At 36.3% G+C, this 13911-nt stretch overlaps 1 protein-coding gene across 14 annotated transcripts in view; it reads left to right on the forward strand.

The window, feature by feature from the left end:
- LOC135214883 (dystrophin-like) overlaps positions 1-13911 on the forward strand; it is a 1767410-nt gene that overhangs the window by 596137 nt on the left and 1157362 nt on the right. For all 14 annotated transcript variants that reach the window (XM_064249322.1, XM_064249323.1, XM_064249325.1 and 11 more), the window contains one exon: positions 6088-6193. In XM_064249322.1, the coding sequence (XP_064105392.1) occupies positions 6088-6193 (106 nt within the window). The remainder of the gene's footprint in view (positions 1-6087; positions 6194-13911) is intronic.

Below are 13911 nucleotides of genomic sequence, written 5' to 3' on the forward strand. Positions count from 1 at the left end.
TATATATATATATATATATATATAATATATATATATATGACTGTGAAATATTTTCAGTTAAAACTGGATTTTGTCACTCATAATTTATAGCATCGATTGTCGGTTCGAAAGCCAGTTGGTAGAATCAGCTTTGATTAAACGAAAAAACACGATGAAACTCTCAAAAGGAGCTTGGGGCTCAGATAGTTTAGGTAAAATCTTCTTCCAACCAGCAATTAAGAAGATCAAAGTGGAATTGTCAACTGGGAGGACTTAACTGCTGACCTCTTGACCTCTAGGTATAAATACCGCTTTTCTGTAAAACTTTTCATTCATCACCTGCCTGAAGAAGGAGAGATAGTTGTTCTCTGAAATATACCATTAGCTTTCTTCATATTGATATATATATATATATATATATATATATATATATATATATATATATATATATATATATATTACAGTGTAAAAATAGTAAGGGGCGCAGTGGGTATGTGTGGAAAGCGGTTGATTTAATTGTGATTCCAGGTTTTCAACTTTGCCATGATGCATAATATATGACAGTTCTCGGCCAGGTAAATGGTCTGGAATGAAAGCAGGTGTAAGTCTATTTATAGGAAGTTTATAAATGGAGACTGCGTGAAGTAGGGCAAGTTCCTAATTAAGAATTTAGTTTAAGTGTCAATTAGAAATGCCAAATATGAAAATGTAATATGGAAGAAGGAAACGTTAAATAAATGTCACCATAAGGGTTTGTCTGTGGACAATAGAAGGAACACAAGACCGCGCAAATGGAAATAGTTTTGTAATTAATTATCAGAATTTTGTACATATATTTGAGAATTACTTGATATGGTCATGGAGGCTAGACGAACTTTTTGTTAAGTATAGTAATTATGTGAAAGGAGGTAAATGCGGCAATTTTAAAGGTACCGGCACATGGCGATCGGAAAGCAGGCGTTTATTTTAGGCTATATCCTGCATAGTCCAAATGCTGTGCTGGGGCATGAAAATTTTGAAATTAAGGAATATATAAATAGACTCAAGAATGTCCCCTTGATAGGAAATAGAATGCCAAAAGGTATTTATACCTGTCAAACGAAGGTTTAGTGGTAGGTGGGGTGATTATTCTAGGAAAAGTTTTAAAGAATAAAGGGTTGCAAATTGAATGCAAGAAAGAGGTGCGGTATAGCAAAGGGTGAACTTCCATCGTATGAGCCTTTTGCAACATACTTGCTAGAGAGGAATGGATCAATATCTTTTCCGCGTGTCTGTCTTTTCGTTTAGTGACTTGTCATGCATATTTTTAAGTGTTTTTTTTTCTCTTTGCATCTAGGGCTTCAGCAGATTATATATTTAGAAGCCAGTGCATTCCATTTGTCAATTAGTTTGTTTGAATGGTGTTTTTACGTTGCATGGAACCAGTGGTTATTCAGCAAAGGCACCAACGGCTTTACGTGACTTCCGAACCACGTGAATTTCTTTCACCAGGAATACACATCTCTAACCCCTCAGTGGAATGCCCGAGAATCGAACTCGCGGCCACCGAGGTGGCAGGTCAAGACCATACCGATCACGCCACTGAGGCGCTATATGCAAATTTGTCCGTTGTATACTGTAGATAGCAGTTCTGCATCACCGTCATTGCGAAGCGCGGCAAATAGTAACTCAACTGTTAAAGTATCCATGTTAAGTCCTAAGAGCCCTCTTCTCTGTTTAACATTCGTCGTGTGAAACATTGTATCCCGCAGTATATCTAGTTCGGGTGCTGATGTGTATCAAAGATTGAGGAAAGGAGAAAGCCGCTTCGATCCGAACGCTACAACTGAATTACATTGTTATGTTCCATGTAATGATCAATTCCTCACTCAGCCGCGGTCGGACAGTTTACAAAGTAGAGCTTCCATACTTCTCAGGCGGGTGTAGCAGCCTAAGCAGACTGTTACAGACAGAGAGAGCCGCCGGAGTAGTTCAAATGACATTAGCTGGGAAGGGCGGTATGAAAGCTCGCTCCGCCAGTGTCTGTTATTGTGGAAACTCATACGTTTGCCCTGTTAGGCTTCGTTGTGATTCGATCTCCAGATATGCAAGCACTGTTTTGATGAATAGTTTTGTCTAGTAACACGTTCACTGTCGCTTGTGCATTGAAAAATGTATTATGTACATTAGGCAGAACGTTTATGCGTAAAGACACTTGTTTTTTTCGATTAGATTTCGTCTCGTTTGGTTCCAGCTGTGCAGTGCAAGTGCTGTTACGCTTCAGGTGAGGTGACGTTTCCCTCGGATCGTTGGATGACCGTTGTTCCTGTTCGATCGTTAAAATACATTCTCTGCTTCCCCTTCCCCCCCCCCCTTCTCTCTCTCTCTCTCTCTCTCTCTCTCTCTCTCTCTCTCTCTCTCTCTCTCGGGAGTCGTCAGCACGGACAAGGGGAGACTTGTAAGGATGATGGTTCTTGCAGGTCACGTGCTGTTCACATGCTATATGCACAGACAGTAATTCATCTACTCCCCTTGTCTATCATGCAACCTTTCGGGGAGAGAGAGAGAGAGCCCAGCCACATGCTAACTGGACACATGGTTCGTTGTTGCGCCTTTGTTTTTATAGTAGTTTCACGAAAGAAACGAGGAACACGAGAGAGAGAGAGAATTAGTGAGATTTGCCATGTCAGTATCAGTTCCAGATTAAAGTTGATATATACAGATAGGTTGCAGAAACTCCGCGCTTTTGTCTCTTAGTTTTTTTTTCTTTATTTCTTGTTGTGTCGGCTCTTGTTAGTAACTGTTGAAGCGATGTCGTAGTAATTAAATGAATCCATTAGCCCAATGGGTTGTTTACAAATTCAATGCTCGCATTATGTCTGCCGAACTTGTTCGCTTACATGAAACAGGCGCTTATGGTCCTTTTGCATTAGATAATTTTTTTTCTTTTATTTTAGGACATATTGTAAGACGAAAAACTAGGTTTCTTGTTTCTCATGCAAGACTGTTACCAATATTTCATGTTTGTTCACGGAAATTTAAAACATTTTTAAAGGCACAAGTCAATTCACACCCAAAGAAGTCGATTTTCTTCCTTTGTTTCATTCGATCACACTAACATTATATTAAGATGTTGTATTATTGTAGGTCTGAAGAATAGTTAAATGCCGTGGATTTACACTCCCTAGATGCAACCCATTCCAACTGTACCGTAGTCCATTTCCCTTCCTCCATCTTACCTTCCACCCTCTCACAGAACAGAGCGCCTCAGTGGCGTGATCAGTATGGTCTTAACCTGCCACCTCGGTGGTCGCGAGTTCGACTCCTGGGCATTCCACTCAGTTGTTAGAGATGTGTATTTCTGGTGACAAGTTCGCTTTCGACGTGGCTCGGTAGTCACGTAAAGCCGTTGGTCCCGTTGCTGAACAATCACTGGTTCCATGCAACGTAAAAACACCATACAAACAAACTCACAGAACAAGTGTTTCATAGAGCAACCGCGGGTTTTTCCTCCAATCACTCTTTTCAAACTCCTTTTACTCTCAATTTCCCATTCAGCGCTGAATGACCTCATAGGTTCCAGTGCTTGGCCTTTGGCCATAAATATATTTTCCAGTCCCATTTATCTAACCGTTTATTTTATATCAATAATATTTACAGATCCTTCCATACAGTTATTATTATTAGTATTATTATTACTATTATTAAAACAGAATTCAGCCTTACAAGATTATTTTATCCCATAAGGGTATATATTACTCTCAAAGTTTCCCCATGAAATTAGGCGTGAATGAACTCATCACCTCACCAGGTGTTAGGTCAGGGGTGAGAGGAAGGGAAGGGGAAGGGTTACATTAATAATCTCTCCGAGTCGGAGTTACGTCATGGGAGTGGAGGAGGAGGAGGTGACGGGAACTCTACTGCTGAAATTAGATACGCTCTATTACAAACCTGATGATCGGTTTCCGTGATGTTGCAAGAACTGTTTCCTTTTCTTTTGAGATTTGTCGTTAGCATACACTCTCTCTCTCTCTCTCTCTCTCTCTCTCTCTCGTTTCTGCCGTGTTGAACATTGCCATCCAGCATCCATCCACTTGGAAGGACTAAGCGTTATCTTGCTTCTTAAGTATCTGGAACCGGGAAAATTTTCACTTATATAGTAATTGTTTTATTTACATAGTAAATACCTTTAGCTGATTATATTTTTACTTATGTTAACGTTGTTTTCTTTGTTACCAAAGTTTTATATATATATATATATATATATATATATATATATATGTGTGTGCGTGTGTGTGTGTGTGTGTGTGTATTAATATTATACACACACACACACAAAGACTTCCCGGTAAGGTCGGCCTAGAGAGTCTCTTAAAATGTTAATTTTTATTTCATTCTAAAACGTAGCAGGTTGGTAATAACATTTCGGTCGGTGTTTTGGAGGAAGCGCGGGTCGCTAATTGTTATGTTTTCTCTTGACTGATGTGTTGTGAATTAAGGAAGAAATAATTTTCTCATCAGGACAGTGAATATGATTATATTATTGCTGTTGCTGTTTTGGACCGGTGAAAATAACGAATGTTGATAGTCTCTGCATTGCTGAGTTTTGCTTTATATTTCAAAATGCTGATTGGTTTTGCATTAGACGGACATTTACGAAATAGAAAAAAAAATAATGTGTTGCGTTAATCACTAGAATAGCGATTTTTTAGGCTTACTGAAATGTTAGTTAGTTAAAGGCTTACAATAATATGTATAGAAATGTAGTCAAAGAAACACGAACAGTCATTTTGTAAAACTATGGGTTATTATTTCGCTCTTTCATCATCTCATCGTTGACGTAAACCCTTTCGTTATCATAAAAATTTTTAAGCAAACATTTGGCTATGTAAATTGAAAACGCGAAAATCATTACTATCGAACTAATAACTTTTATGACTGAAATTAAAGTTCTATGCAAAATTTCCATTGTGTGGATATGGAACATATTTCCTGTTCGCGGATCAAACGTTGCACAAATGTTGTCGATTCAAGAACGAATATTCGTAGTTTCATTCATCTGCGCTTTATTTTTTTTTTTTTTTTAAGAGCAGACAAACCTGGTTTGCATGGTCCCTGTGCGGTGGTAGTGCCGTCAGTGCATCTCACGTGGTGTACTGCAGGCAATACTTCAGACTCTTTTCAGCGTCTCTTCGACCTCTAGTTGCAACCTCTTTCATTCCTTTTACTGTACTTCCGGGATTACTCTCTTCTTTCATACTGACATTCCACAGCGCAACTGCTTTGAGGTTTTCCTCCTGTTACACCTTTCAAACCTTCTTCACTATGAATCTCCGTTTCAGCGCTGAATGACCTCATAAGTCCCAGCCCTTGCCCTTTGACCTAAATTCTATATTCCAGTTCCAGTTCCTGGTTTGCATGGGGATTTTCGTTCGGAGTTGGGAAAACGAATAATACAGCGCTTTCCGATTGGTAGTTAGGAGTAATAATGTCGTCAGTGTCTAGCTTGGCCAGGGTACAAATATTGCGTCCGTGCAACGGGAAAATTGCGTTTGGTTAATTTGTATAGGTTTTCTGTGTTGCCAAACGTTTGCTCTCTCTCTCTCTCTCTCTCTCTCTCTCTCTCTCTCTCTCCCTTGTTTTGAAGAATTTGAATTAACCGGGTTGTGGTAGTACGGCTTGTGAGGTGACTTGGTATACGTTTCCTTGATTTTTGGAAGTTATTATTTTAACGGATGGTGATTGTGTATGTATATGCTTGTGTAATAGATACAAGTATATACACACACACACACACACATATATATGTATATTATATATATATATATGATCTATATATATATATTATGTACATGAAATATTTATATATGTATATACATATAATATATATATTATATACAATATATATACATACATATATATATATATATATTAATTTATAAATGTGTACATTTAGAATTTATTACATATGTATAAATATATATAGATGTATATTATCGTGTGGGGCTATTGATTATAGTTATTGTTCATGCGTCCAGACAAAACGATCGTCCTAGAACACCTTTAATAACAAAGACCATTTCACTCATTTTGCCCTGAGGTAATAGTTATTTCCGTTGTGCTTCACAGAGTGTCCTGCGCGAACTGGAAGGGAAGAAGCCTCAACTGGACGAATTGGTGGCTTCGGCCGACAGCCTCAAAGACGATGCTTCCCGCACGCAGCTCCACCAGAAAGGTAAGTTCGGAAATGCTTTATTTTCAAGTGCTTCTCTGTAGGGATGCTGCAGCTTTGTCAGGTGCTATAGCAGATTCACATCAACCGTGCATATGATGTCTAGGCCAGTTCCTTACAACGCTCCTGATTGGCTGTTGATAAGCCAGTCACAGGGCTGTAAACTCTCAGTCTCTCGGAGAGTTCGTATAGGCAGGATGTCTGTTCCATCTCTCCTGAGGTATACGTCTTTTAGGAGAGGTGGAACATACATCCTGCCTATGTGAACTCTTGAGAGAGACTAAGAGTTTCCAGCGCTGTGATTGGCTTATCAGCAGCCAATCAGGAGCATCGTAAGGGACTGGCCTAGACATCATATGACATCATATGCACGGTTGATGTGAATCTGCTATAGTGCTTGCTGCGTCTTTCGTTCCGTTCGTGTTTTGTAAGTTTTCACTTGCAATATTTATGAAAGATTCTTATGGTTTTGTGTGTGTATATATGTTTAATCATATATATATTTGAATGTATATTTTTGTATATATGAGTATATAAATATATATTTATATATATTTATAATTATTTATATGAATACATTTATAAATATATACATATATATATTTTTATTTATATTTTATTTATTTAAACTATATATATATATATATTTATAAATATACGTACATATAATATATATATATATATATATAAATAAATACATATATATATATGTAGATATGTATATATATATATATATATATATATATATATGTATTATATGAATAAAATAATACATACTATATATATGTATGTATATAATATATATATATATATATATATATATATATTATATATATATAATTACTAGAGTGTGCGGTGTTGTGTGCATTTTTCAAAATTTATATCTGCCCCACTTTACCTTCATTATAATATATACTACATTTGCCTTCTAATTGATATGCGTAGATTGGATAGTAAATGACCTCCCATTAACCTCACGGCTGAATTTCTATTGGCCCATTTGTTATAATGGCAAAATAGTTTAATTGGAAAGTATCGCTCTCACCTTTGCCCGAAAAAAAACTTAATTATTTGCGTGATGGCACCGCTGCTTTGTTGGAGGAGACCTACAAAGGAAATTCTGAAATGCTCTGTGTTTGCTGTTTTTTAATTTTTTTTTTTATTTTTCGCGTGTGGCTGTTATGATAATGAAATTACTTGATCATTCATTTGCCCTCGGATTTCTTTGCGCATTCGTCTCTGACTAATGCAGGAGTTTGGAGTTATTTTGTAATCTGTTTGTGTTTGGGATTATATTTTCGCTGAAGTGTTATTTCTCGCTTCCTTTGATCAGTCTGGACTTCTTTTTTTTTTTTATCTCAAATCGCAGGTTTTCAGATTCGAAAAACTGTTTCAATAATTTGAAGGGCGCTTTCTGTTATTTTTGTATACCGGTTAATGACGTGATCTTGTATTAGTGATATTGTTTTATATGCTATTATAAAGCAAAATATTTTGTTAGGGAACGAGAAGAAATTTTTTTTTTTTAAATACTATTAATCATTCAGGGGTGTAAATCATCTTTTATATGACCCTTTAAAACTCACAAAAAAAAAAAAAAAAATCCAAATGCTAAAACTTAAAAACAAACCCAAATATTGCGGTAGTACTCAATTGTTAACTTGATTCAGTTTTGGTTTAGTATATCAAGTACTGTATTGACTTCAGAACAGGACAGTTATAGGGGTAGGTTTGGATCGGCGGCAAGACTTGCTTTATATAGTAACTTGGACTCTACACAGTTCGACAAGAATTGGACTGGACCTTTCATGTTCGAGTTGTTTCCTTAAGTATATTGTTTGGGCTTTTGTTACTATGATTTCGTGTACATAAATATTCCTCTTTGGTTAGTCCTTCTAGATACGACATCACCGAATCCGTATAATACTTAAAAAGATTTGAGAGCATTTCTATATTTGTTTCTTTTACGCCAGTTGCACCATGAATGTATATATATATATATATATATATATATATATATATATATATATATATATATATATATATATATATATATATGATATGTATGTATGTATATATACGTATGTGTTTAAAATGATAGTCGTATTTTCGTGGATTCATGAGGTTAATATTTTGTCTAATGAAAAATTGCTGTATTTTATGTCAAGTATTATTTTACTTGGGAATTTATGGATATATTTCATTAATCGGAGTCCACCTGATATCTGATGATAGAAACTCTATACCACGAAAATGTCACTTAGAGACACGATGCCACAAGAGTTTAGAGAACATTACATCAGAACTAAAACCAAGCCTCTGTTATTGTACTTATGATAGTAATAGTTATAATAAAAAGACTGGAATAATTGATTAGTGATGTACTATTACAGACTCGCTATAAATCTTGATTTCGTTGGGGGTGGGGGTACTGCCGTCAGTGCACCTCATGCGGTGCACTGTAGGCATTACTCAAGTTTCTTTGCAGCGTTTCTCAGGCCCCTACCTTCAACCCCTTTTACTCTCATTATTGTATCTCCGTTCATATTCTCATTTTCCCATCTTACTCTCCACCCTATCCTAACAACTAATTCAGCGCTGAATGACTAACCTTCAGTGGCGTGGTCGGTATAGTCTTGGCTTGCCACCTCGGTGGCCGCGAGTTCGATTCTCGGGCACTCCACTGAGGTGTACGAGATGTGTATTTCTGGTGATAGAAGTTCACTCTCGACGTGGTTCGGAAGTCATGTAAAGCCGTTGGTCCCGTTGCTGAATAACCGCTGATTCCATGCAACGTCAAAACACCATGCAAACAAAGACCTCGTAAGTCCCAGCACCTGGCCTTTGGCTTGAATTGTATATTCTGTTGTATTCTATTAAATATTCTGGTTTAGACTTGAACATTAAAAAATGCACACCAGATTTTCTTCGGATTTGTCCTTTTCCCCCTAAAAACTTAATTGGGAGTGACTGTAATTTAAACTGGAGAGCCGGTTATATTTCATAGAGCTAAATGGGATATTGACTGGGCCATATTTGCATATTATATTGGCCACTGTGCGCCAGGCGTTTGCTTATGTTTTTTTTTTTCACTTTATTTTTTCTCTCCATCGAATCCTGAGAAAAATGGGTATTGGGGATTAATGCGTTTGGAGTATTAGGATATGTTAGAATTGTATATTTTTCCTTTAATGCAATTGAATTAAGATTATATACTCACAAACACTTACATGCATACACGCATACTTATATGTATGTGCTAAGTACGTGTATATAATATATATATATATATAATAATATATATATATATATATATATATATGATATATATTTTATTTATAATGTATATTTATATATGTATATGTATTGTACATAACCACACACACACACACACACACACACACATATATATATATATTATTTTTTTATTTTGTTTAGTACAGTTTTATACTTCATATCTTTCTTTCAAACTATCCCACTGAAATTCGCCTTCTTTTAGATTAGGCGTAACTACATTTTGAAAATCTGTTATACAAGAGCACCACCTCTTGGGGAGAGGTAAATACTCTTCATCTGTTAACTTGTCAGCTTGCTTTTATTACTGCTTAGTCTTTGTCCTTAAAACTCACACTTTCGGAACATGGTTCCCGACTGTGCAACTGTTGTCATCTGTAAGAAACCACTGTTCATTTATAGAACTGTCTTTCACTGACTTTAATGTGAGCTCGTTCTTGTCTTTTAACGACAGATCTGTCGCGTTGGAATATATGTTTAATGTAATAGTAAAATTAAATTAAAATATCACTTATTAAAAATGAATTAATAGATAGACAAAAATGTATTAAAATGAAAAGAGAAGATAGTAATCCATTGTATCTTTGTCCGAACTTCTGAAGTTTCAATTGGACGACATCCTCAAGGTGTTGTTCTTGTCTCTGGTTCTTTCCCGGAGATGAGATTCCTCTTCACCGTAACTTTCGATCAAGAGTCCAGTCTATGCGGTCTGTTTGTTGCTCCTGTCGTTTCGCCTTTCCCTTCAATTTAGCGACTTCGTTGGCGTCTGATATGATTAATGGGAAAGTGTAAATCTCTGCTTCTTTTCTTCCCAATCTTCGGTTAGGAGTTCAAGGAAATGTTCCTTGGAGATATACGATAGCGTATATGAATAAGAAATAAAATGATGTTGATGTTAAAATCCCCCCCCCCCCCCTATTCTCTCTCATCTCCTCTCTCTCTCTCTCTCTCTCTCTCTCTTTCTCTCTCTCTCTGTCTCTCTTTCTCTCTCTCTCTGGCATGTGTGAGAAATCCCATATATATCTTCCACTCGTGATATTTTGGCTTGGCAATTAACCATATTAGAGTTGTCAATTTAACTCTTCGATCGACCTAAGGCCGTCTGAAGTCATCTCCCTAACCGCTCACCGTAATTCATTTATAGCGAATGTCAGTCTTTTTCCATTCATTTATGCATTACTAAAGGTCACAGCGAGGGGAAGTAGTCTTATTGATGGAATCCATTCTTGAGTATAGATCTACCATGAAAATGGATTTTGTTTTCGCCCGGATTTACGTACCATTTCGTTCTCAAGGTTTGTAGCATCATATTGACGATGAAAACATTACATAGAAAGAAATGTCGATAAAAAAATTTGAGTAATTTTGCCAGGGAATGTTCATGTTAATTATTTTTCTTATTGACAATGAAAATAGTACATAAAGAGAAATATCGACAAAAAAAAATGTATCAATAATTTTGTCAAGGAACGGTCATGTTAATTGGTTTAACCGAGTTAAAAAAAAAACGCATTTTATACTGTTATTGTCATTCACAGGCTCTTGGAAAGAAAGCTGCTTTCAGTTTTGGTAATGTTTTCGTTTTAATAGAGAAAAGTATCTTTGTCAAATATAAATTATACTTTTTATATTATTGTCCTTCTTTTTCATACTTCCTCTCAGTTGCGTTGCTGTTTAACATGTAAATGTGAATGAAGATTTTTTTTTTTTGTCAGAAATTGTGTTTAGACTATATACAATCTAGGTTCATTATTATATATTTCATTTCCTCGCATTTTTCCCCATTTATTTTGTCATCCGTGACCCCGCCCCCAACTCTAACCTCTCTATTTTTCGCAATTTTATAATGCCGAGAAGTCTGTTCTTTATGGAGACGAACATTGCATGGACGTTATTTTTTCCTGTCCCGACATCCATTCCATAAAACAACAGCGCGAAATTCAGAGTTTCTTTTTAAATTCCAAAAATTATATTCAAAGAAAAAGTTCGTCTGTAGCAGAATAGCGGTCTCCAGGCTTATATTATTTCCAGTTTATTTCATCGATTCACAGAGATGCGGGCTCTTACAGAAGCACTAAATTATTAACGATTCCCTGTCTTTCGCTGCGGTCAGGCATTTTGCAATTTCTAAAGGCTATAGGTGACAACGTGATATTCAAAATACGCTCGTATTTTATGAGAATCATTTCGTGGGTCGTACTTTCCCTCCCACCTTCATAATTCTAAAAGGAATTAACTTTATGTCAAGGGGGTACTTTTTTTTTTTTTTACCGTACCGTACAGAGTTATTAATAGATTAAACGAAAATTAGGTGGAAAGAGAATGCAATTCTTCCCGAGTACCTTTCAGTATTTGAAAAACGCTCGCTTTTTCTTGTCTTCCTGACGGAAACATGTTTTCTGAAAATATTCAAGATCAATTGGCGCTAGTGGAAAGAGAATGGCATTTTCCCAGATTACCCTTCCATTTTTAAAATGATCTTACTTGTCTCTATCGTGCTGTCAGCAGCATGTATTTCTCGAGGTAAACATTGTATAGGTTCGTCACTCGCTCCAGCTCGAGGCGTTCTTTAAAGCGACTTCATTCCTGTTTCCTTGTTTTTACTGGAAGCGGAGGATACAGTAACACGGCGGAGAGAGGCAGCTGTAGCCTTTTGATCGTCCACTCGTGTGTGAATTAATTATTTCCATCCATTTAAGCGGATGTCACAGACGTTGATGAATAACCATTCGGGTTTAATTCTCTCTCTGGCGTTTCCCCTGGAGGATTCCAAGTTTATTTAATAATGTGCGTCTTTCTGTGAGGCTGTATTGGTTGGAGCTCTGCTTTTTATTGAAGCGCGTCTGCGACTCTGTGTGCGCGATTGGTATGGTCTAGGCCTGCCACCTCGGTGGCCGTGAGTTCGATTTTCGGGCATTACACTGAAGTGTACGAGATGTGTATTTCTGGTGATAACAGTTCATTCGCGATGTGGTTCGAAGTCACGTAAAGCCGTTGGTCCCGTTGCTGAATAACCACTGGTTCCATGCAACGCAAAAACACCAAACAAACAAAAACAACGTGAACTATTTGTTTTCACGTATTATTGAATGAAGTTAATAACATTTATACTTACAACCTTCATACACGGAAGTTTTGCAAGATATTCACGTATTATTTTCTGGTAATGTTACTTGAAAATTCAAGTTCATGGTTGTGATTCCATTTTTTGTACCATTCCTTCACAGCTGAGGATTTGTGACCTGGAGTCTGTGTACTGACGAAAGAAAGGTTTTTACCAGTGAGAAAAGAACAGAGGATTTCTTAACTGACACGACAAAATGATTCCAGTTATATACTCTCCGCTATTGCTTGGTGAAGTTATTGTCCAGTCACATACATTCTCTTATTGTTGTGTCCTTATGCTGTTTCCTCTTATGATGACCTAAGACTTAAGTCAATGACTAATACGCGTCTGTTCATCGGGGGAACAACAATATGACCCCGTTGCAGCAAAGAAATAAAAAATGAATAAATAAATAAATTTATCTTTTTACTGGCGTGTCTGGTTCGTCAAAATATCCTGTCTTTTCTGTTTACGGACAACAAGACCGATCAATTTCGTTTACCGAAGCGTGGATAAGATATTTGATCAAAATGCAAATTGAAAGGAATATTGCTAGGGATCTGAAGGTCATTTGAATATCTTAAGGAGCTCTCTCTCTCTCTCTCTCTCTCTCTCTCTCTCTCTCTCTCTCTCTCTCTCTCTCTCTCTCTAGAATGAAAAATATTGGTATTTTTATCATTCCCAATAAAAAGGTTATGCATCGTCTTGTGCTCGATTATTATTATTGCTATCATTATTTTGAAAAAGAAACCCACAAAATTACTATGTATAACGTGTCTACTTATAAGTATTTACGTTTTATTTTTTCTCAACGTTCAATACTTATAAGTAAACACGTTATACACAGTCATTTTTTGGGTTTCTTTATCAATCTTCAGAACAAAACTGAAAAAAAGTTTTTGTTTGATTCCTTTTTATTATTATTATTATTATTATTATTATTATTATTATTATTATTATTATTATTATTATTATTATTATTATTATTATTATTGAAGGTTGTCAAGCAAAGGAAAAGAAAATCCCTGCAATCCCTGGCCCTTACCAATAGAAGATACTGCAATTATTCAATTAGGGGAAAAAGAACAAATTATAACTGAATAGGAAAAGATGTTGGGTTAAGGTCGCTCCCGACAGATGGTAAATTTGGTCAGGTTTTTTTTTAGCTTAGTGTTAAGGTCGTTTGTGTCGGCAGATTGCTCTCAGTGCCATGCCAAAGTCATACCCCGGGGCACATGGGTCGTAGGGCAGAATTCAAAAGGTCGTTGTTTTGAAAGCAGTACCGTGACAGAGATTCAAGTTGTGAATTATATACTCATAC

This window comes from Macrobrachium nipponense, chromosome 46 (genome assembly GCF_015104395.2).
Source record: "Macrobrachium nipponense isolate FS-2020 chromosome 46, ASM1510439v2, whole genome shotgun sequence".
Classification (NCBI taxonomy): domain Eukaryota; kingdom Metazoa; phylum Arthropoda; class Malacostraca; order Decapoda; family Palaemonidae; genus Macrobrachium; species Macrobrachium nipponense.